Source organism: Mauremys reevesii, unplaced genomic scaffold (assembly GCF_016161935.1).
Source record: "Mauremys reevesii isolate NIE-2019 unplaced genomic scaffold, ASM1616193v1 Contig54, whole genome shotgun sequence".
Classification (NCBI taxonomy): domain Eukaryota; kingdom Metazoa; phylum Chordata; order Testudines; family Geoemydidae; genus Mauremys; species Mauremys reevesii.
In genome coordinates this window covers 88234-113487 of record NW_024100867.1, presented here as the reverse complement: position 1 = coordinate 113487, position 25254 = coordinate 88234, and the positions used below count along the sequence as shown (strand labels likewise).

At 46.4% G+C, this 25254-nt stretch overlaps 1 protein-coding gene across 1 annotated transcript in view; it reads right to left on the bottom strand.

Annotated features, from left to right (window-relative positions):
* The window catches only part of LOC120394388 (NACHT, LRR and PYD domains-containing protein 12-like), a 128245-nt gene that overhangs the window by 59141 nt on the left and 43850 nt on the right, over positions 1-25254 (bottom strand). The window contains exons 5-6 of the mRNA XM_039518626.1: positions 20347-20562; positions 7673-7843 (exon numbers count right to left, since the gene is read on the bottom strand). Of these exons, the coding sequence (XP_039374560.1) occupies positions 7673-7843; positions 20347-20562 (387 nt within the window). The remainder of the gene's footprint in view (positions 1-7672; positions 7844-20346; positions 20563-25254) is intronic.

Here is a 25254-nt window from a genome sequence, read left to right as displayed (position 1 = left end):
GAACAGCTATGCTGCGCTCCACAGTTCCAACGACCATCACAGGTGGTAAGAAGGAACTGAGCGGGCACTGGGTTGGCAGGGGCATATATCCGGCGCCATAACGGCACCACTCCAGGGGGCACCTCAGCCGACCCACCGAGTGTTGCTAGGGTAAAAATCTTCTGACGAACATGCATGTGGTGCGCTCACACCTAACTGGAATCGATATGAGCAAGCACTCGAAGAAGAACCTATTTTCTCATGACCAATACAGTTCACCTTTCTGTTACAGTGTTATTTCTGGTTTCTCATTCATTTGCTGAAGCTTATTTTATTTACTCTATTGTCCCCTGTATACTGGGCTTTACACTTCTTTCCAGTTTGAAGTGTTATCATGGCTTTATCAATGGATAGCCACCCTGGGCACTGGGCACAGTTGAGAGTCTCTTTGAGTGGAGATACCAGGAAATCCTGATTTCCCCAACAGACCCTGTCAGGGCTGGCTCAGTCCTCTGGAGCCCCAGGGTGGATCATACTTGGTGAAGAAGGGACCTTTGGCTATTCTAGCTGCAAATCTGAAATAAGTCTCCACTGAGTATCAAGACTGAGATTTTTCAGATATGTATAACTTTCAATATTGGGGCGGATTTTCATAGGAACAGAAATAGGCACCTCCCTGGCACAAATTCTTCCCCTTGCCAAATTTCAAGCTCCCCCTAAAGATGGGGGCATAGAGCTTCTCACTGAAAAGTTCATCAGAACTACTTTATGTGATTTCCCTAGCCTATGGATGAAAATGGATGAACCATTTACGCTGAAATTTCACAAAAATATCTAGCTTGAAGCAGAAAAATGGCATAGAACATTTAAATCAAAACAGATAAGATTAGCAAACTTATCAGCAACAGAAAACAGAGTCTACTGGAAGGGTCAGGCTACAATAACAGGCGGCACTTTCAGCTTCACTTCAAATCTATGTAATCTACAAAGCAAAACATAGCTTTTGACATTAGCAAATATAAAATCGATCGAAGGCATGATGCATCCATTGTACATCCTAGTACAGGCTGGGTAGCGCCTTCGTAGCTCTTGTAATGTAATATTCAAAAGGAAGAGAAAGATACACCATGATACAAGAAGAAAAGGTAAAAAACTGACCAGTGAATTCTAGCGCTGGGTGACATATTCAGTGCTTTCATATCAGCAACCACGCTCTGCTATCTTGGGTGCATATTTTTGAAGCACAACTTCTGTGTAAGGCCAACGTGCTGAGACATTCGTTGCTTCCCTGAAGGAGTGTATGTATGCCTCCTTCATATTATAGTGCTTTGTCCCTTATTAATAGATTAAGCTAAGCTTGGTTATTTGGTCTCTTAAATACATGAACCGCAAGTGTTGCCAAGGAATTGGCTAGACTTCAGTGAATACTGTTAGACTGACAAAAGTCACACTGCCTGTGGGGGAGATAAGTACCACATTCAGATGGCAGCAGCTACTTTTTTAAGCAACAATGACTGATGCAAGGGCCTCTCTATGATCTTCTACAAACTCAACTGGTTTCCCATTTCCTTCCAGAACTCAGAGTCCTCGTATTACTTGTCAAGGCCCTGGATAGGTTATGATCTAAAGTGTACATTAGAGAACTCCACATTGCAACTTGCATCAGTGTGACTGAACTAGAAGCTGCAACTATGCAGTGCATCCACACCAGGCATTCTATCTTGGCTGCACACAGTGCACTACATTCACTAAAGTGCACTCTACATGTTGCAGGGCCGGTGAGTTGTTGCACCTACCCTGCATTTCCTCGCGCTGCTTCCTGGAGCAGGTGCACAATGTCTATGGCTTACAGTGTTTGTGTGCACGTAGTCACTCTTTTTGGTTTGCTACATTGCCTGCTATAAATGGTTGGGTCAAACACAAGCATCTGCACATGTGTGGTTAGAAGCAACACCCTGCAATTGCAGATGCCATGACAGAGGGTCAGCAGCAGGGCCGGCTCCAGGGGTTTTGCCGCCCCATGCAGCCAAAAAACAAACAAACAAACAAACAAAAAACAGCCGTGATCGCGATCTGCAGCAATTCAGCAGGAGGTCCTTCAGCCTGAGTGGGAGTGAGGGACACTCCGCCGAATTGCAGCTTAATAGCTGGACATGCCGCTCCTCTCCGGAGTGGCTGCCCCAAGCACCTGCTTGCTAAGCTGGTGCCTGGAGCCGGCCCTGGTCAGCAGCTCCTACTGCCACTCCCCCCAGCCCCTTTCAGTTTCTGGGCCTCGCGGCCCAGAATGGATCATGAAGAACACCAGCAGCTTTGGGTGTTGGTGCTTCTGGTTGTGAGGAGCTGGATTTGTTTTCTTTTAATTCATTTCTTCATTCATGTTTGTTAGTTTTTTAGACAGAGTTTGCTTCTTTGTTTCAATTTTGTTATTTTTCAGATGTTTTGTTTGTTTAGTAGCTAAACTCAGTTTCTCTCTATCCTTTTTTACTATAGGAGCTAGAGAGGAGAGTGCTCTGGGCCCAAAGTAAGAATATCCTTAGGGGTCCTCCACACAGCCCACAGAATGATCACCAAAGTTCTTCCCCATCTCCTATAGTGGAGTCCGTTGGGGTGGAAGGATGGGATCATTCAGTAGGTGATGGAGAACCATGGAAAAGAGGTTTTAGTTGGGGTGGAAGAATGCAGGGGTTAGGATTCATCTAGGTGTTAATTTTTTAACAAATTACCTGGGTCTGAGCTCCCTCTAGGAGTGTGGAAATTGTTGGGGATGCTGCCAACAGGCAGTCATTATGCATTGTGGAGTGTCTGTGTTCATGCACCTGAATCACAGGTTATTCAGCATTGCCATGGTGTAGCATTTTGTGTTTTTGCACAAGAATTACCAATTCACCAATCGTTTTTTTAAGCTATCACATGTTTGAAGTTCTAATGCTATAACACTGTATTTCTCATTCACTGACGGGTGAGTGTTTGAGGGCATGCTGAACAGAGACTACTGAGTCTCCCCTCAGCTACTCTGGGGCTGGCATGCAGCAGGGATACCAGTGGCCAGGGGCGGCTCTAGGCACCAGCGGGCCAAGCGCCCGGCAGGGCGGCATCCGGGAGGCGTCATTTGGCTCGGTTGAGCTCCGCCGGCATGCCTGCGGCAGGTCCACGGAGCCCGGGACGAGCGGACCTGCCGCGGGCATGACTGCGGCGGGTCCCGTCTTCCCGCGGCTCGGTTGAGCTCCGCAGGCATGACTGCGGCAGGTCCGCTCGTCCGGGCTCCGGTGGACCTGCCGCAGGCATGCGGCGGAGCTCAACGAGCTACCGCCCTCCCCAGGATGCCGGAGCCGCGGGAAGAGGGGACCCGCCGCGGGACTGGGGAAGGGCGGCGCAGCGCTCCGCGCTGCTTGGGGCAGCCTACTTTGTAGAGCCGCCCCTGCCAGTGGCACAGCTTGCTGAAAAATGGAAACAATTCTCTTTGGAATATTTTGCTTAGTACTTCATCCATTTTTGAACCCAAATTATGAATTTTTGCAACTAACTCCAGTGAGTGGCTTGGCAGATGACAGAATCAGCTTTAGTGAGTTTAAGGCCACAAGAGATCATTAGCTCATCTAGTCTGCCCTCCTGCACATCACAGGCTGATACATTTCCCTTAAAATCCCCTGTGTTGAGCCCAGTGATTCTGAGTTATGAAAGTGCTTGTGGAAGAATTGGGTAAGGGTAGCGTGGAACTGCAATGCACCGAGACTCATTGCACAAGTGCAGCTCCTTTGCCAGTGTTTGTGCTAAAAAAAGTGCAGAGGGTTGTGTTTAGTAAAAATATGTGATTGTATTTCTTCTGTAACTCCACCAGAGAGGTCCTTTGGGGCCATCTGCCTGTCCCAAGTCAGGGTAAAGGAGGAGGGTTGGGCATGGGGCTAGCAACTCCACCCCGTAAAAATCAGCTTGCTACAGAAACGCCAACAATAGAGTTAACAGAGACTTTTAGCCTGGAAAAAGAAGGGTCTTCAACTCGAAGACGCATGGCGCTGGGTGGTGAAAGCCGCGAGGAAGCCACTAAGCCGATCACCCTTCTTACAACCAGGAGGATTACCATCGGCACATGGAACGTGAGGACCATGTACGAGTCAGGAAAGACGGCGCAGGTTGCAGCAGAGATGAGGAGCAACAACCTGACCCTACTAGGCATTAGCGAGACAAGATGGATGCAAGCTGGACAGAGACGACTGTTGACAGGAGAGCTGTTGCTGTATTCAGGACATGAAGAGAGCAACGCACCCCACACACAGGGAGTAGGCTTCATGATGTCCAAACAGGCACAGAGAGCACTGATTGGTTGGGAGGCACATGGTCCCAGGATCATCACAGCATCCTTCAGAACTAAAATGAAGAGGATTAAGATGAATGTTGTTCAGTGCTACGCTCCAACCAATGACAGTGAAGAGGAGGACAAAGACTACTTTTACAACAGACTCCAGAAAATATTAGAGACTCTCTCAGACAAAGACATTACCATCCTTTTGGGAGACTTTAATGCCAAAATTGGACCTGATAACACAGGATACGAACAAGTCATGGGGACCCACGCTCTGGGAGAGATGAGTGAGAATGGAGAGAGATTTGTGGATCTGTGTGCACTTAACAACCTGGTCATAGGAGGCAGCATCTTTCCTCACAAGCAGATCCACAAGAGTACCTGGGTATCGCCAGCAGGCATGACAGAAAACCAGATCGACCATGTCTGCATTAGCAAGAAGTTCAGAAGATCCTTGCAGGACGTTAGAGTTAGAAGAGGAGCAGACGTGGCGTCCGACCATCACTTAGTGGTGGCCAGATTGAAGCTGAAGCTGAAGAAGAACTGGATAGACGCGTCAGACAGAAGAGCGAAGTATAACGTCAACCTTCTGAAGGACCATAAGACCAAGGAAGATTTTGGATTGACGCTGAAGAATAAGTTTTCAGTACTACAGGATCGGTCTGAGGAAGAGGAAGACAGTGTACTCAACAGATGGCAGAAAGTGAGAGACACGCTTAGGTCAGCATGCCAGGAAGTGCTTGGAATTAAGAAACACCAGCAGAAAGAGTGGATCACAGCAGAGTCCTTGACTAAGATAGAAGACAGAAAGAAGAAGAAGGCAGCAGTCAACAACAGCAGGACTAGAGCAGCAAAGGCCAAAGCTCAAAAAGAGTATGCTGAAGCCCACAGAGCAGTGAAGAGGAATATTAGGAAGGATAAGAGAGATTATGTGGATGGACTGGCTGCAGAAGCAGAGCAGGCAGCATACAGCGGTAACATGAAACAGCTGTATGATACTACCAAGCGACTGTCTGGAAAGTTCAGCAAGCCAGAACGTCCCGTTAAAGACAAGCAGGGAAAGTCTATAACAGGAATAGAACAACAGATGAACAGATGGGCGGAGCACTTTGAGGAACTCCTGAACAGACCAGCACCACCAAATCCACCAGACATCGACCCAGCCAACGAGGACCTCCCAATCAATTGCGATAAACCAAGCAGAGCCGAGATCAGAAAAGCCATCACCATGATGAAGAACAGTAAGGTGGCTGGACCTGACGACATCCCAGCAGAGGCCCTGAAAGCAGACCTGGATACTTCAGTGGAAATGCTGTACCCCCTCTTTGAGAAGATATGGGAAGAAGAAGTGATTCCGGCTGACTGGAAAGAGGGATATCTCATCAAAATCCCCAAGAAAGGAGACCTCAGCAACTGTGCCAACTATAGAGGAATCACACTCCTGTCGGTGCCAGGGAAGGTCTTCAACCGAGTCCTCTTAGAGAGAATGAAGGATGCCGTCGATCCACAGCTACGAGATGAACAGGCAGGTTTCTGGCAGAACAGATCATGCACGGACCAGATAGCAACGCTCCGCATCATAGTCGAGCAGTCTATGGAGTGGAACTCCTCGTTGTACATCAACTTTGTTGACTATGAAAGCGTTCGATGGCGTGGATCGAGAGACCCTCTGGAAGCTCCTTCGGCACTATGGCATCCCAGCAAAGGTGGTCAACCTGATCAAGAACTCATCGACGGCATACACTGTAGAGTGATCCATGGAGGGCAGCTCACAAACAGCTTCCAGGTGCGAACCGGAGTCAGACAAGGATGCTTGTTGTCACCACTTCTCTTTCTTCTCGTCATTGATTGGATTATGAAGACATCCACTTACGAGCGTAGGAACGGAATCCAGTGGACGTTGTGGACTCAGCTTGATGACCTGGACTTTGCCGACGACCTTGCACTCCTTTCACACAGTAAACAGCAGATGCAAGAGAAGACCAACGTAGTGGCAGCCACGTCATCACAGGTTGGCCTCAACATCCACAAGGACAAGACCAAGATCCTTAGGATCAATTCCATCAGCAACGACCCAGTCACACTGAATGGACGCCCCCTGGAAGAAGTACAGTCCTTCACCTACCTAGGTAGCATCATCGACCAGCAGGGTGGCACAGACGCAGACATCAAAGTAAGGATTGGTAAGGCAAGAGCAGCCTTCTTACAGCTCAAGAACATCTGGAGCTCCAGAGAGCTGTCTTTGGCAATAAAGATTCGACTGTTCAACTCCAACGTGAAATCAGTCCTACTGTATGGAGCTGAAACCTGGAGGACAACCAAAACAACCACCAGGAAGATCCAGACCTTCATTAATAGCTGCCTCAGAAGGATTCTCCAGATCCGCTGGCCAGACACCATCAGTAACATCCACCTCTTGGAGAGGACCCGTCAACTCCCAGCAGAGGAAGAAATTAGAAGGAGAAGGTGGGGCTGGATAGGACATACACTACGCAAGCAGCCAACCAACATCACCAGACAGGCACTGCGGTGGAACCCCCAAGGCAAGCGGAAAAGAGGCCTCCCAAGAAATACCTGGCGACGCGACCTTCAGGTTGATAGCAAAAAAATGGGCTATACCTGGAACCAGCTAGAGCGAATGGCCCAGGATAGAAGACTCTGGAGATCTGTGGTTGGCGGCCCATACCCCGGTTGGGGTGACGGGCATGAATGAATGAATGATTTCTTCTGAGCAGGTTAAACACTAGAGGTGATGGGATCCCTTGTGCACTGCTGTGTGCATGTTTGTGTGTGGCTGTGGGGAAAACCTGGTTCATTAGATACGACAGGTAACTATTGATGAGTGTAGATCCAGATTCACGCTTTAGAAGTTTGTTTTGCTTCTAAACAGATTTTTCCATCACCTTCTCTCTTTCCTGAATAAATCTTTATTCTTTCTTAAATAAATCTCTTTTTGTTTTTAAGATAAGTATTCACAAGTGCTATGTGGCTTACAGGAGCAGTAGTTAGGGTAACTCTGATAAACAAGGGTGCAGAGATTCTGGTACTTCTTTGAGTCAGGGGCTTGGTATCACAGGAGAATGAATCAGAGATTCAGAGATTAGGGTGCCCATTTTGTCAGTCTGCAAAGCAAAGCTGGGGCTGGCATAAACCCAGAGGAGAGTGCTTGAGTGAGTGAAAGGCTGGTGGTGCCAGGGAGCTGACATCCAAATACTACTAGTAAGACTCTGTAGGAGGAGGGGGTGGAGTAATGAGGTGACGCTCCCTCACCAAGAAACATCAGAGTGGAGCAGAGAGAAAAAAAAATCTTCTCCTGCCACCATCTCTCAGTGTGTCAAGCACTTTACACAGAGGACACCTGTGAATACACAGAGGAGGCCAAATGTTACTTACTCCAATTTCTGCAGTTTGCAGTTTGAGTGTTTCAGTCCATCGCACAACAGCCGCACTCCGGCATCTCCCAGTTTATTACCACCCAGGTTGAGCACTGTCAGGCTCTGGTTGGTTCTGAGAGCAGTGGCGAGATCCCTTAAGCCAGTGTCTGTGAGACCACAGTCCCACAACCTGCAGGAGAGAGAAACACAGAGACGGGGGATCACAGTCTGAAGGGGGTGCATCACAGCTGTTCCCAGGCAGCTCCGCCCACCAGCCCCCTCACTGACCAATCCACCTGAAGAATGAAGTAGAAGACCTGCTACCCCACCTGTCCCAACCCCCACCCTATTGCAATGAGGAACCAGGGTGGGGTAGGACTTCCCACCTCAGTCCCACCCCTTGCACTTCACTCTTGACCAATCAGCACTGTGAATGGTCCAGAAACCCCAATCCTTAAACCTCTGCCATTGACCAATAAGGATGAAGGTTCTGGGCAAGACTTCCTCACACAGCACCGCCCCTCACCCTTTCCACTGGCCAACCAGAATTTAAGGGGCAGCTATCTGGGCACCCTAAGTCCCACCTACCCAGCTCTCAGCCAATCAGATTGGACTTGCCACTGATCAGCCCCGCAATGGTGTGACCCAATCAGAGCAGCCCCATCGCTACAGGGAGGCTGCAGGGGGAGCCCCCTCCCGAGGCAGCTGGGCCAGGCTCTGAGCAGGAACTGGGAGATTCTGCCCCTCTGCGCCCCCAGCACTGGCTCTGCTGCTGCCCTGCAGGACACAGACGTCTCCTGCCTCTGCTCCCGGCTCTGACCCTCAGGCCTGGGGAGGGGAGGCAGCTGAGAGCTCAGCACTGGCAGCGTCACACCCACCTACCTCTGAGAGCAGGAACCAAAGGCTGGGGGAATATGAAGACAGAGAACAGCCCCACAACCAGGGGTATCTCCAAAGTTTGGGGAAGAAGAGCCCCTGACAGAAGTGTGACCATGTGACCCTGTTGGCAGGGTCACATGGTGGAGTTATTGCAACAGAAACTCTGGTGGAGTTATTGCAACAGAAATTTTCTACTGGATTCTGCATCCCCCCCTGCAGAGACTGGGCTCCTGGGGGAGCTGCCAGCCAGCGGAGTGTGGAACTATGGCAAGAGCCTGGCTATGAACATGTGCATCTCAATGACCAGCCCCCAGCATGGCTGTCACTTACTGTGACGCCTCCCTCCCTCCAGGGCTCATGGGGAACCCTCTGCACCCCCAACAGCTGCCAAATCTTGAGCAAATGTAGAGACACCCCTCCCACCAGAAATATCACCTGCACAACCTCTTCCATCACTACAGTTGCCTTGAAAATATGGTCCCTCTGCCGAATGCAGAGGGGAGTCCCAATGTTTGAGAGCCAAAAAGAGCCCTGCATTTGTATGAGGGAGGGAAGCCCCCACTCCCTGGGAGGCCCCCAGGTTCAGTCATGGTTGGTAGAGCCTCAGAGATATTTTGGAGGCAGGAAGAGAGGCACCCCAATGTGATGAGAGATTCTAAGTTTGTGTTGAACAGTGAAAGAAAAAACCTCATGGGTGTATGTGGGAAACTACGGAGATAAGCGCTAGTAGGGGGAGGTGGGGAAAGGGTGTTCTTGATTAAGCAACGGAGAAGAGCTCGAAAAGATGTAAAGGTAAAGAAGGAGGGAAGACTAATAAGAAATTGAGAAGCAAAAGACCCCAAAGTGGGGAGAGACACATGAAAGAAAAAAAGGACACAACTGGGATAAAAAAGGAGAGACACCCCACAAATGAGGAGTGGTGTTGTGGGTTTTTGGAAGGCCGTAGCTGTGTCAACAGTATGGGAGTTTATTCGTTGCCCTTGGCGCTGATTCTGGAGGCAGAGATTCTCTTTGGGAATTTGGTGCTGGGCTCAGATCTCTGGAAGAGGAGCCTCTGCTGTGTGACCTTCTCAGTACAAAACAGATGAATAAATGTAAATATGGCAAGATTCACTTAGAGTTTATCCAGGCTCCCTGTCACTGATTTCTCCTCCAATCTGCAAGGTGCTGGACACCTGCCACCACTTGGCTGATGGTAATGCTGGTGTCAGAACAGCACACTGGTGCTAGAAGAAAGAGCAACATTACACACAGACAGTCCTGCCCTGAGGATCCTACCATTTAAATAGACAAGAAAGTTAAAAGGTAGGGAAAGGAAATATTATTGTTATTTTTCAAATGGAGAATTGAGACCCATAAGAGATTGAATGATTTGTCCAAGGTCACACAGTGTCTTGAGTTAGATCCAGCAATTTAATTACATGACCATCCTTTGTCTTGCACAGAGCTGTGCTTAGTCCCTCATGTTTCTCAGTTTCAGAAGTGCCCCCATATTTTTTAATCAACATGATGTCTTTTTCCACCTTTTTTTCTCATGGTTGAGGTTCTTAAGGAAGAGCTACTTACCAATCAGGTATTGAACACTAGGGCCTGAGCAAATTTTGAGGCTTCTCACTGTGAAACCTATTGTGATTTGGTAAAGTGTGTTGGAAAAATTTGAAAAGATCTAACTACTGACTAGACCGTACCCAAGCAAACATCGGAAGAGCTGTTCGAAGGGAATAGAAAATGGGTTCGCTAGAAGTGAGGGCACTCTAGTGTGTGTGAGTATGGGGACAATGGGGGTGGGGGTGGAGGGAGGTCGGACTGACTCAGATGTTTTTGAAATGTCACGTGCCATTTCCAGTATTTTAGAAATTCACCATACATTTCAAGGGCAAAATTGTGTTCTATCAAAATTACAAGAACTTTAATTGTTTTCATTATGTACTAGGATGGCTTACAAAAATGGCCACAACTAAAAAAAACCAGTGTTTAATTTTCACCAAAAGTGGTAGAAATCTTCAAAATATGTTTGATAATGTAAGTATGTACTGAAAATTGTACTGTTTTTGAAAGTTCGGGAAATACTTAGATCCAGGTGATATATTGTATACGTTTTCACATACTTTTTTTCTTTGGTTAAAGCAAAAGTTTGTAATCATAAAACAATATCAGCTTGTACCATGAAATGCAATAAATAAATAAATGGTCATCATTTGTACATTGGACTGATTTGAGAACAGTTTTTCTGTCTGCAATTTTTATAAAGATATGAAGAGAAGAAGACTTCTACCCCCTAGTTATAAAATGTTTTTGTTATTACCTCTTCAGCTCTGTGGCCATCAGGGATAACATGACCCCCTCCTTTTCAGAATTCTGCCCTTTCGCAAAATAGGAATACTAGAAACACTACAGGAAATCTATGTCTTCACATATGACTCTGATCCTTAAGCTTGTAGGCTGATGAAGGACAGTAAAATCACTTAGATTTCATTATTTATAGATGCCCTTGAAAGCACGGCTGCTTTAAGAAGCTCCTTTTTGGGCCTTTCTTTCACATTAATAAGTACTTTTCCAAAGACATAATCATTTTCTCACATCGAGGCAGTATTGCTCATTCCAAATGTTCAAAGTTCATGAGTCAGGCCCCTAAAATCATGATTAAAAATAATGTGTTTGTGTTTTTTTTTCATAGCCTTCTAGTTTCTGTGTGTGTAGGTTACACGTGGGTCACATTTTTTTATCTTCTCTCCACAATCACGAGGGCCCCAAAATATTATTAAATAAAAATTTAAGGTAAAATTCTCAAATATTCACATTACTCAAGAAGCTGAGGCTGAATAAAACCCCCACCAAGAATTGTAAACCTCACAATAAAATGGCAAAAATTTGCAAAACTTGGTTCTTTGCACAGTGGATTCTGTAATATGGCCAAATAGTGGATCTGAAAAATTGAAATTGTAATATTTCTTTCCCCTTCCCATTGTCTGTCCTAGAATAAGATGCTCACACAGGATAAAGGACTGTCTCCTCTTTCAGGGATCTCAACCCAACACCAGACTCCCAAGCAGAAACCTGCCTCCAGAATAGACTGTAATCAAAGTGCAATGCAGACAGCAAAGTCTCTGGCTGCTTGCACAGCTCCTTCCTTTCCAAAACTGCAAAACCCAATAAAACTAATACAACACATGTTGCCCCAAAACTAAAACCTTGTTTACGTGCTAAAAAAGAACTGGGAAGACTATAACAGAACTGCCTGGCGACACCTGCCAATAAAACATTTCCAGTGCTGAACACACTGGGGCCCTGATTGCAGCTGGGGCACTTAAGCAATACCATGATACACTAATCATTAAATAACAAAAATCTTGTTTAAATCAGAGTTGTGCGGTGACAGCTTATGCCCTTCTCACACTGCAGAAAAACAGGAAATACAGAACAAAGGTAAACAGCCACATTGCCCCCTGGAGCTGGCAGTAGCCACTTGGAATTAAGTGCATGCCCTCCAGATGCAATCACTGTGTTAGGTATTACTGTACTGAATGGTGATGGAATAAGTGGAAGAAGCTTGGAAGAGCTATGACTGTGACACGAGGAGATCTAGGGATTAGCTTGAGCAGCAGCATCATAGAGCTGTGACTGCGATATTAGGGGATCTGGTCTGAGTCTCCCTGCTGTGTGTTATCTCAAAAGAAAGAGGAGTATGTGAACCATGAAATTCCAGTCGGCATCATTCCAGTACAGAATTGTGGAGGTTGTGTCAATAGCAGGGCACTGGGTGCTATGGCTACTGTCAGTGGTGACGTGGGATATAAGAGCAGTCTGGGGATTTAATGATGGGTAGGGGAGAGTGTAGGTTTAGGTGATAACCTGTGTGCAAGTCTCAAGGGATTATAAAGGGTATGAAGTGGCTATTACATTTTACAAATGTGGTATTCTCTTAGGGGAGTAGGCTCAGTGTTTGAGTGCATGACAAGGCCAGGTAGCTTCTGTCCATCACAATGAAAAGGCAGAGTGCAAGTGTGTGTGTTATGGGCATTCTGAGACATCACTCAGAGAGGACAGAGTTAAAGTTCTGTGAGCATTTACCTTAATTTAATCCTTCTGCCCATATATTTACAGTTCATTCTCAGATTTCTACCCTGGGAGGGGTTTCACACCTCGAAGTTGAAGGCTCAGAGGGGTGGTAAGTGGCCCGTTTTAGTCTCAGCTGAAAAAGAATACCCCATGGAGATGAAGACAGACTGAAAAAATAGCTCTCAGACATGTGAACTGCGCCATTCTTTTCTGTGGGTGTTCTCTTCCCCCTTAGTGCTGGAGAGTTTCTGATGTGTGTCAAACATACCTGTCTCAGGAGAGTTTTCTTGGTGTGTGCTCTGAGCATGCCTGTTCTAAGCTAGAGGGCAGGGCTTCCCAAAATCCTGGCTCACATGCAGGATAGGGAAACAGGCTCAGACACCCCCAACAGGCAAGCCCCCTGGCACCTGGCTCACTTGAGGGTGGGGAGGATAAGGGTCAGACTCCCATAAATGGACAGGGGCTCCCAGCAAGCACTGGCTTATGTGTTTTTTTCAAACAATAGTTTCAGCACCTTCTGAATATTGTGCCATACTAAGATTCTATTTCCCACAAATTATCCCCCCCCCCCAATAACAGAAGCAGATTGGCATAATACACCTTCTTTTACTTCATATTTCTGCCCTAGATGAGATTTGGACTCACAGTGCCAGGGGTGTTACTCAGATACAATTACCATAACATATCGCTGGAGTCACCCAGGTCCTGTGATGGGTAGTTTTCCAGATAGCAGTCTCTGTCTCTGCACATGCTCAGTGTAATACATTAGGCACATAAATAGGTACACAATTCTTCTGAAGTGCCTATTGGGAGATGAAAACTTTCTCTGAAATAATGTTTTAATTTGATTTCTCCCAAAGGACTTGTGGGTACCAGGCCCTCTGTTGGGGAACCCTGGAGCATTTGAGACCCTGTTGTGATGACTTGAGCTCTAGATTGATCTTTATCTATGAGCATAAATAGGTTGCCGGAATGTGTCAACTTTAAGAAGAGCCGGGGAGGGGCTGTATTGCAAGAACCGCTTGGTCAAATTAGCCCAATGTTGGGTCACTAGCAGAAGCCCTTGCACCCATAAGACATGCCAAATTCAAGGCAATCTGATTAACTGGGTAGATTTTAGACCTCTCAGGCACCTAGCTAACTTGAAAAAGGAGGCTGGTCTGAACCTTAACTATTGCAAAGCTGTCTCTTTACTGTAATAAAAAAATACAACTACCCTAAATAAAATGTGGAATTTATTCAGCTAGCATCAATACATTGGTGATAATTCACTTGGCAAGAAGAGAAGCTCACTGGAGACACTTTTGGTTGAAACACTGGAACCCAAACAAGAAAGCTGCCCCACACATAACATTGGCTGATGAGCATCATTTGAGCCATCACAGTGTTTGGCCACAAACCATGATTAAGGAACAAGCACATGGAGGTTCTGCTGATCAAATCAGTGCTGTATCTCGTGGTGAACATTGAGATGCAGGCAGCCCGTTAACTGGTAAAGTGGGACAGACTAAATGGAGTGGACAGGCACAGAACACACAAGCAGAATAAACAGTGCAACAGTGACCTTTTGAATGTAATTTTGCTGTTGGGGGAAGGTGGGTGAGTCTTTGCATTTGGGTTTTCCTTAATTCTTTAGGTGGGAGTTGCTAGGTGGGGATTAGCTAAATGGAAGGAAATAGGAAGGAGGCGGATGAAGAAGGCGGGAAGGAAGGAAAGAGGTTGAGATGCACTGACTGTGAGGGGATGGGAAAGGACAGGGTTGTAACAAACAGCACAAAGAAGAGAAATGTTGAGAGTGACAACTTGTAGCAGGCAGTCTGACATCAATGTCTACCAGTCTCTGCTGAGGCTGCTTCTCTGTCTGCTCCTACTGGCTGGGAGTCATCTCTGGTCCTGGGCTTGGTTCTGGAGTTTCGTGGAGGATTAAGATGATGGCATTAAACTGGAAGCAGAAGCTGACTGTCAGCCAATGGAGGAATCGGAGCACTGATCTGATGTGGTCATAGTGGCATAAATCACAGAAGAGGTGGAGAGTTCTCTTCTATCGGCTGGTACATGTGCAGTGTTAGACTGAGTGTTAGGTGCAGTGAATTACAGTGATCCAGTCTGGAGAGGAGAAGTAGATTGAACTATTTGGCTAAGTCTTTGTCTGGGCAGAATGTGTGAAGTTTCTGAACAAACTGGTGATTCCTATTCAAACTCTATGACAGTTCGTACCTCTAGATCACCCCTTGGGGTGAGGGTGGGCCCCCTCTCATCCCTAAGGACCCTTTCTGGCTGGAGGTATTGCTATAGCACTGATTTGGAGTGCAACCCACAAAACAGTCTGGGTTCACCCTGCTGTTCTTCACAAGTTAACAGGTATATAGTCTCTGAGAAGGGGGCTGGGTTCCTAACACCCTCAGTGTCAGAGGACCAGGCTGAGCACCTGGGCTCTAATAAAAAGCAAAGCAGAGTGAAGATAGTTCTTCTGCCTCTCCAGAGGGTTCAGGCATCAGAAAGTCTTCTGCAGCTTCTCTGTGGAGCAGAGGAGCGCTAGTTCTGCTTCTCTCTTAAGTTCAGCCTGTCCTGAGCTTTGATCCTCCCTTTTAAGGAGCTACCTCTCTCCAGGTGCAATAGGTGTCACAGATGTACCAGGCTGGGGCTGAGTGTGCCCAGTGGAGATCATTAACCCCTTTCAGACTGGGATGGGAATCTCTCCCACCACATACCCCACCCCTCAAGATAGCAGTCAGGATTTCCCGATCTGATCCTTATTTCCCCAACAGACCCTGTCAGAGCTGGTTTAGTCCTCTGGAGCCTCAGGTTTGGAGCATACTCGGTGAAGAAGGGACGTTGGAGATTCTAGCTGCAAGGCTGAAACAAGTCTCCACTGAGCATCAACAATGAGATTTTTCAAATGCTTCGAACTTTGAAAATTGGGGCAGAAATAGGCATATCCCTGGCACAAATGCTTCCCCGTGCCAAATTTCAAGTTCCTGATCAAAAGCATAGAGGGAAATAGAGCTTCTCACTGAAAAGTTCACCAGAATTACTCTGGGGAAACAGTGTGCTTCCCTAGCCTGTGGATGAGAATGGATGAACCATAAGGCTGAAATTTCACAACAAATATCCAGCTTGAAGCAGAGACTCAACATGGAAAATTTAAGCCCATATGGTTAAGGTTAGCAAAGTTATAAGCAACAGAAAACAGGGTCTACTGATGGAAGTGTCAGTCTATCAGAACAGCAGGTAGCACTTCCAGCTTCCCTTCAAATATATGTACTCTGCAAAGCAAAACATAGCTTTTGACATTAGCAAATATAAAATCGACCGAAGGCATGATACATCCATTGTACATCGTAGTGCACACTGGGTAGTGCTTTCGTAGCTCTTGTAATATAATATTCAGAAGAAAGAGAAAGATACATCATGATGCAGGAAGAAAAGGTAAACACCTGACTGGTGAATTCTAGTCCTGGGTGACATATTCTGTGCTTTCTAATTTGTCAAGAACCATGCTGTGCTATCTTGGGTGCATATTTTGAAGCACAGCTTCTGTGTGAGGTGAATGTGCTGTGACATTAATTGCTTCCCAGAAGGAGTGTATGTAGCCCTCCTTTTCATACTGTACTGCTTTGTCCCTAATTAATAAATTAAGCTAAGCTTGGTTATTTGGTCTCTTAAATACATTTAATATTAAACCACAGGTGTTGCCAAGCAATGGCTAGACCTCTGTGAATATTGTTAGACTGACACAAATGTCCCTGGGGGGTAGATAAGTAAGACATTAAGGGTACGTCCATACTACCTGCCCAGGTCGGCGGGTAGTGTTTGACTTCTCGGAGTTCGATATATCGCGTCTCATCTAGACGCGATATATCGAACTCCGAACGTGCTCCCGTCGACTCCGGAACTCCACCACCGCGAACGGCGGTGGCGGAGTCGGCAGAGCCGCGGACTTCGATCCCGCGGCGTGAGGACGGGTGGGTAGTTCGAGTTCAGCTATGCTATTCGCATAGCTGAACTTGCGTACCTTAGTTTGAACCTCCCCTTAGTGTAGACCAGGCCTCAGATGGCAGCAGTTCCTTTCTAAGCAACAATGACTTATGGGAGCCCCTCTCTCTGATGCTCCACAAAAACAATTGGTTTTCCCTTCCCTTCAAGACTGAATTCAAAGTCCTCGTATTAATTGTCAAGGCCCTAAATAAGTTATGATCTAACGTGTACACTAGAGAACTCCACATTGCAACTTGCAACAGTGTGACTGTACTGGAAGCTGCAATGATGCAGTGCATCCACACTAGCCATTCTATCTTGGGTGCACACAATGCACTATGTTCACTAAGAATTCACTCTGTAAATGCTGCAGGGCCTGTGGGTTGTTGCACCTACCCTGCATTTCCTCATTCACGGAGAAGGTGCATAATGTCTATGGTTTAGAGTGTTTGTATGCACTTAGTTTGCTGCATTGCCTGCTTTAAATGGTTGGGTCTTGCACAAGGATCTGCACATGTGTTGTGAGAAGCAACACCCTGCACTTGCAGATGCTATTAGAGAGGGTCAGCAGCTCCTAATGCCACTCCCCACAACTCCCTACAGATTCTGGGCCTGGTGGCCCAGAGTGGATCATGAAACGCACCAGCAGCTTTGGGTGTTTGTGCTATGTGTAGTAAGTGCAGGCCCTGATAAAGGCCCAGTATGAGGCCAGAGGCCTGAACTGAAGTAACGAACAAGACTTTGCTAACATAAAGCAAAGTTAAGTTGTGAGCCAGAGAGGCCGGTTCACAGAAGCTGGCAAGGAAAAGGGCTGATGCTGCAGAAAAACATATTCACCTAGCATATCAAAGGATAAACACAGCATTAGAACATATTATACTGAAACATTCCATAGATAACGAAAGGACAGGCCGACCCATCCCAATGACAGGGGCAAAAGGGTAAAATGATGGATAGAGTTGTTTTGTTCGAACCAACATGTACAAGGTAGAAGGCGGTGCCTTAATAGGTAGAAAGGTTGTAACCTGCTACGTAGAAAGGTGGCACCTCAATACGTCAGGTGTGATGTGTAACTTGTTTGTATCTGTGTATAAGAATGCATCCTTGGGGCGGTGTCTTTGTCCAGCCTAGGGGGCAGTGGAAATCCCGCCACTGACTGAGCTGAGTCCATTGTCAGGGAGTACATATGTACTGGCTAGCTGTATCGCAGCAGCACCTTGGACTACGTTTGCCGGGGAGCCGGAGGCTGTACTTTTTTCGACAATAAACCTGGCCGACGTGCCTTCGTACCTTACTAGACTTTGTGGTTATTGGGGGTTCTCATCGGGTCTGCTGGGTCAGCTATCTTCGAAGAGCTGGGGCAGCACACAGAGGGAACACACGCACGCAGCTGAGTGATATTAACATCGGAGAGAGCAGAGCACCACACCGGTAATGCTCTGACAACACTATGGACAGCGAGGAGCTGGATTTGTTTTCCTTTAATTCATTTCTTCAATCATGTTTGCTAGTTTTTTAGACAGAGTTTGCTTCTTTGTTTAAATTTTGTTATTTTTTCAGATGTTTTGTTTGTTTAGTAGCTAAACTCGGTTTCGCGCTATCCTTTTTTCCTATAGGAGCTAGAGATGAGAGTGCTCTGGGCCCAAAGGAAAAATAACCTTGAAGGTCCTCCATGCAGCCCAGAGAATATCACCAAAGTTCTTCCCCACCTGCTGTAGTGCAGTCCCTTTGGACTGGAAGGATGGGAACATTCAGTGGGTGATAAAGTACCATGGAAAAAGGATTTAGTTGGGATTGGGTAGTGCAGAGGGTAGGGTTCATCTGGGTATAAATTTGTTCACTCATTACCCTGCTCTATGTTCTCTTTAGCATATCTCAGGATTGTGGAAATTGCCGCGGATGCTGTCAACAGGCAGTCATTATGCATTGTGGGGCATCTGCGTTATACATATAAATGGGGGGTTAGTCAACACTGCCATGGTGTAGCATTTTATGTTTTTGCACAAGAATTCCCAATGCACCAAACAATTTTTTTTACATTGACACGGGTTTGAAGTTCTACTGCTATAACATTGTATTTTTCATTCATTGTGTCTTTGTAAATCTGAGAGGTGGGTGTTTGAGGCCAATTCTCTTTGGAATATTTTGATTAATACATCCTACATTTTTTTAATAAAAAATATGAATTTTTACAACTAACTCCAGTGAGCGGCTTGGCAGGTGACAGAATCAGCTTCATAGAGTTTAAGGCCGCAAGAGACCATTAGCTCATCTAGTCTGCCCTCTTGCACATCACAGGCATTACATTTCCCCTAAAGGGCCCTGTGTTGAGCCCAGTGGTTATGCATTATCAAAATGCTCATGGAAGGACGGGCATGGGCAATGTGGAACTTCACTGGGAGAAGACTCATTGCACAACTGCAGCTGCTTTGCCAGTTCTTGTGCTAAAACAGTGCATAGGGATAAGGTGGTGGAAAATATGTGATTGTATTTCCTCTGAGCAGGTTAAACACTAGAGGTGATGGGATCCCTTCTGCACTGCTGTACGCACATTTGTGTGCGGCTGTGCAGAGTTACAGGTATGGTACGGAGTTTTGCTGTTGCTGCCAAGGCCAAAGGCCTATAGCAGACAGTCTCCACTGTGCTCCACAGGGACAATCTCACTGGAGAAGCCCAGATCCAGACTCTTGGGCATTGGAGCAAAGTGTTCTCAACTGCTAGAACTCAGCAGTAGAAGGCCTTCTGAGAGGGGATCAGGGCCTTCTGAGAGGGGCCTGGCCATAAAGCAAAATGAAAGATCACCTCTTCGCTAAAGCCCTTGCCAGGAACAACACCAGGGTCAGCATGAGATGGAGATGGTGTAATAAGAGGAAAGATAAAGAATAAGAGAAAAGAAAATTGGGTTGGTGTGACACAGAGTGGCCTTGGCAAAGGGCTGGCAAACTCAATACACCACAGGCCTGGCAAACTCAATACACCAAAGACATCTTATAGGATATTTATTCATCAAATATAACATGTAATGTATCTACAGAACACTGTGTTGTCTACCCTGGCCACATCCCAGAACATTCAATGGAAAAACAACGAAGACCATGGCAAATGATCAAAACCACTTGGCAGTGAAAAGGAACAACACAGCAGGCAGAGGATCACCAGCTAGTTCTGCAACTGACTGAGATTTCTGGAGAAAGCTTAGTTCATTAGATAGGACAGGTGACTATTAACAAGTGTAAACCCAAGTTCGTGCTTTAGGATTTTGTTTTGTGTTTCAACCAGTTGTTTCCATCACCTTCTCCATCACCTGCTCTCCTGGATAAATATTTATTCTTTCTTAAATAAACCTCTTTTTGTTTTTATGATAAGTGTTCACAAGTGCTGTGTGGCTTACAGGAGCAGTGGTTAAGATAACTCTGATAACTGGGGTACACCACATCTTTGGGTGCAGAGATTCTGGTACTTCTCTGAGTAGCCACAGTCAGGGGCTGGATATCACAGGAGAATGAATCAGGATTCAGGATTGGGCTGGCATAAGCCCAGAGGAGAGTGCTTGAGTGAGTAAAAGGCTGCTGATGCCAGGGAGCTGACACCCAACTACTACTAGTAAGACTCCCTCTAGCTGTAGGCAGGGGATAACGAGGTGACTCCATCCCCGAGAAACGTCAGAGTGGAGCAGAAGGAAAAAAGTCTTTCCTCCCCTCCACCATCTCTAACTGTGGCAAGCACTTTATACAGGGGACACCTGTAAATACACAGAAGAGGCCAAATGTTACTTACTCCAATTTCTGTAGTTTGCAGTTTGGGTGTTTCAGTCCCTCACACAGCAGCTGCACTCTGGCATCGCCCAGTTTATTATAAAAAAGAACTTGTGGCACCTTAGAGACTGAACCCAGTTTATTATGACTCAGATTCAGCTCTGTCAGGCTCTGGCTGGTGCTGAGAACACTGGCGAGGTCCCTGTAGCTAGCATCTGTGAGATTACAACTCCACAATCTGCAGAAGAGAGAAACACAGAGAAGAGGAATCACAGTGTGAATGGGGATCGTCACATCTGATCTGACAGGCGGCTCTACCCACCAGCTCCTCTCCCTGGCCAATCCACATGCGGATTTAGAGGTAAGAAATGAGGGAAGACAAATGAGAAGTTGAGGAGAAAAAAGACCCAAAGTGGGGAGGGTACACGTGAAGGTAAAAAAACACGCAACTGGGATAAAAAAGGAAAGGCCCCCCCTCAAATGAGGAGTGGTGTTGTGGATAAGCTTTTGGAAGGCAGTAGCTGTGTGAACAGTATGGGAGTTTATTCGTTGCCCTTGGCGCTGATTTGAGTCCATTCTGGAGGCAGAGATTCTCTTTGGGAATTTGGTGCTGGGCTCAGATCTCTGGAAGAGGAGTCTCTGCTGTGTAACCATCTCAGTCCAAAACAGGTGAATAAATGTAAGTATGACAAATTTCACTTAGAGTTTATCCAGGCTCCCTGTCACTGATTTCTCCTCCGATCTGCAAGGTGCTGGACACCTGCCACCAATTGGCTGAGGGTAATGCTGGTGTCAGAACAGGACACTGGTGCTAGAAGAAGGAGCAACACTACACACAGAAATTCCCTGCCCTGAGGATCCTACAATATAAATAGACCAGACAGGTAAAAGGTAGAGAAAGGAAATATTATTATTGCCATTTTTCAAATGGAGAACGGAGACCCATAAGAGACTGAATGACTTGCCCAAGTTCACACAGAGAGTCTGAGTTTAGATCCAGCAATTTAATTACATGACCATCCTTTCTCTTGCATAGACTGTGCTTAGTCCCTGGTATTTCTCAGTTTCAGAAGGGCACCCACATTTTTTTAACCAATTGGGTATTGAACATTAGTACCTGAGCAAATTTTGAGGCTTTTCACTGTGAAACCTATTGTGATTTGCTAAAGTGTGTTGGAAAAACTTGAAAAGATCTAACTACTGACTAGACCAGACCCAAGCAAACATTTGAAGAGCTGTTGGAAGGGAATAGAAAAATTCAGAACGGGGTTCCCTAGAAGTGAGGGAACTCCAGAGTGTGTATGAATGTGGGGACAATGCGGGGCGTGGTCGGACTCACTCAGATGTTTTTGAAATGTCATGTGCCATTTCCAGTATTTTAGAAATTTGCAATACATTTCAAGGGCAAAATTGTGTTCTACCAAAATTACAAGAACTTTAATTGTTTTCATTATGTACTAGGATGGCTTATAAAAATGGTCACAACTAAAAAAAACCCAATGTTTAATTTTCACCAAAAGTAGCAGAAATCTTCTAAATATGATTGATAATGTAAGTATGTACTGAAAAATTGTACTGTTTTTGAAAGTTTGGGAAAACTGAGACCCAGGTGATATACTGTATGCATTTTCACACACCTTTTTTCCTTTTTTCAAAGCAAAAGTCTGTAATCATACAACAATATGAACTTGTACCATGAAATGAAAAAAAAAAGTCAGTTTGTGGACTGGACTAATTTGAGAATAGTTTTTCTGTCTGCAATTTTTATGAAGATATGAAGACAAGGAGACTCCTATCCCCTATTTATAAAATGTTTTTTGTTATTACCTCTTTAGCTCTGTGGCCCTCAGTGATAACTGGACCCTCTTCTTCTCAGAATTTGGCCACCCTAGCTATTGAGGAGGGAAACGTAACCCACCAAACTCTTTGGGTTTCAGTCCAGTGCACCCTCCTGTACCCCAAATCCTTTATCCCCAGCCCCACCCCAAGGCCCGCACCCTCAGCAGAGCCTCCCCACCTCCATACCCCAATCCCCTGAAACAGCCCTGTTCCCCCTCCCACATTCCAAATCCCTCAGTCCCAGCCTGGAGCACCCTTGTGCACCCCAAAACTCTCATCCCCGGACTCATCCCAGAGTCTCCACCCACAGCCAGAGCTCTCACCCCCTCACAACTCCTTTCCCCAGCCCGGAGCCCCCTCCCACACTCTGAACCCCTCAGCCCCAGCCCGGAGCCTCCTCCTGTACCTGAGAGCCCACACCCGCAGCCTGAGCCCTCGCTGCCTCTCATATCCCAACCCACTGACTCAGCCTGGAGCCCCCTCCTGCACTCTGAACCCCTCATCCCCTCAGCACTGCCATGGTGTAGCATTTTATGTTTTTGAACAAGAATTACCAATGCACCAAACAATTTTTTTTAAATTGACACGTTTTAAGTTCTAATGTTATAATATTGTATTTTTCATTCATTGTGTCTTTGTAAATCTGAGAGGTGGGTGCAAGGGCGGCTGTAGGTATTTTGCCGCCCCAAACATGGCAGGCAGGCTCTCTTCGGTGGCTTGCCTGTGGAGGTTCCCATTCCCACAGATTCAGCGGCCCACCTGTGGGAGGTCCACCGAAGCCGTGGGACCAGCGGACCCTCTGCAGGCAAGCCACTGAAAGCAACCTGCCTGCCACCCTTGCAATGACCAGCAGAGGGCCCCTGTGGCTTGCCGCCCCAGGCACGCACTTGGCGTGCTGGTACCTGGACTGCCCTGGGTGGGTGTTTGAGGTCAGGGCAAGCAGAGATCACTGCATCTCCCCTCAGCTGCTGTTGGGCTGGCATACGAGTTTCCATTTGCTGAAAAATTGAAATAATTCTCTTTGGAATATTTTACTTAATATGTCATCCATTTTTTAATCAAAATTATGAATTTTTCAACTAACTCCAGTGAGCGGCTTGGCAGGTGACAGAATCAGCTTCATAGAGCTTAAGGCCACAAGAAACCATTAGCTCATCTAGTCTGCCCTCTTACACATCACAGGCCATTACATTTCCACTGAAGTCCCGCTGTGTTGAGCCCTGTTATTCTGAGTTATCAAAGTGCTTCTGGAAGGCTGGGAAGGGGCAGTGTGCAACTGCACTGGGAGAAGACTCATTGCAAGACTGCTGCTGCTTTGCCAGTGCTTGTGTTAAAACAGTGCAGAGGGATGTGGTGGTAAAAAACATGTGATTGAATTTCCTCTGAGCAGGTTAAACACCAGAGGTGATGGGATCCCTTGTGCACTGCTGTGCACATGTTCGTGTGCGGCTGTGCAGTGTTACAGGTATGGCAGGGAGCTCAGCTGTTGCTGCCAAGGCCAATGGCCTATAGCAGACTTTCTCAACTGTGCTCCACAGGGACAATCCCACTTGAGATGCCCAGGTTCAGACTCTTGGGCATTGGAGTAGAGTGTTCTCAACAGCAGAATTCAGCTGTAGAAGGCCTTCTGAGAGGGGATCAGACTGACCCCTGGCCTGGCCATGGTCTGAGCAAAATGCAAGAACACCTCTTCGCTAAAGCCCTTACCAGGAACAACACCAGGGTCAGCATGAGATGGAGATGGTGTAATAAGAGGAAAGATAAAGAATAAGAGAAATAAAATTGGGTTGGTGTGACACAGGGAGCCCTTGGCAAAGCATCCCCTGTTCTTTGCAAACAGTTCTCAGCTCAGGCCTGACAAACTCAATACACCAAATATGTCTTATAGGAAATTTATTCATTAAGTATAACATGTAACATATCTACAGAACGCTGTTGTCCATCCTTGCCACCTCCCAGAACATTCAATAGAAAAGCATCAGAGACCATGACAAATGATCAAAGCTACTTGAAGGTGAAAAGGAACAACACAGCAGGCAGGGGATCACCAGCTAGTTCTGCAACTGACTGAACTTTGTGGGGAAAACCTGGTTCATTAGATAGGACAGGTAACTACTGATGAGTGTAGATCCAGAGTCATGCTTTAGGATTTTGATTTGTGTTTCAACCAGTTGTTTCCATCACCTTCTCTCTTTCCTGGATAAATCTTTATTCTTTCTTAAATAAACCTATTTTTGTTTTTATTATAAATGTTTACAACTTCTGTGTGCCTTACAGGAGCAGTGGTTAAGGTAACTCTGATAAACTGGAGTATGCTATATCTTTGCCCTGGTTTACACTACGAGTTTAGGTCAAATTTAGCAGCGTTAGATTGATTTAACCCTGCACCCGTCCACATGACAAAGCCATTTTTGTCTGCTTAAAGGGCTCTTAAAATTGATTTCTATACTTCTCCCCAACAAGAGGATTAGCGCTGAAATTGACATTGCCTGGTTGAATTTGGGGTAGTATGGCTGCAATTTGATGGTATTTGCCGCTGAGAGCTATCCCAGAGTGCTCCATTGTGACCACTCTGGACAGCACTCTCAACTCAGATGCACTGGCCAGGTAGACAGGAAAAGCCCCGGGAACTTCTGAATTTCATTTCCTGTTTGGCTAGCATGGCAAGCTGATCAGCACAGGTGACCATGCAGAGCTCATCAGCAGAGATGACCCTGGAGTCCCAGAATCGCCAAAGAGCTCCAGCATGGACCAAACAGGAGGTACTGGATCTGATCGCTGTATGGGAAGACGAATCCATGCTATCAGAACTCCTTTCCAAAAGACAAAATGCCAAAATATTTGAAAAAATCTCCAAGGGCATGAAGGACAGAGGATATAACAGGAACCCGCAGCAGTGCCGCATGAAACTTAAGCAGCTCAGGCAAGCCTACCAAAAAAACAAAGAGGCAAACAGCTGCTCTGGGTCAGACTCCCAGACATGCCGCTTCTATGATGAGTTGCATGCAATTCTAGGGGGTGCCCCCACCACTAACCAACCCCTGTGGGTTTAGTTGGGTTTGTGCTGCACGTTAACCCGAAAACTGCAGCC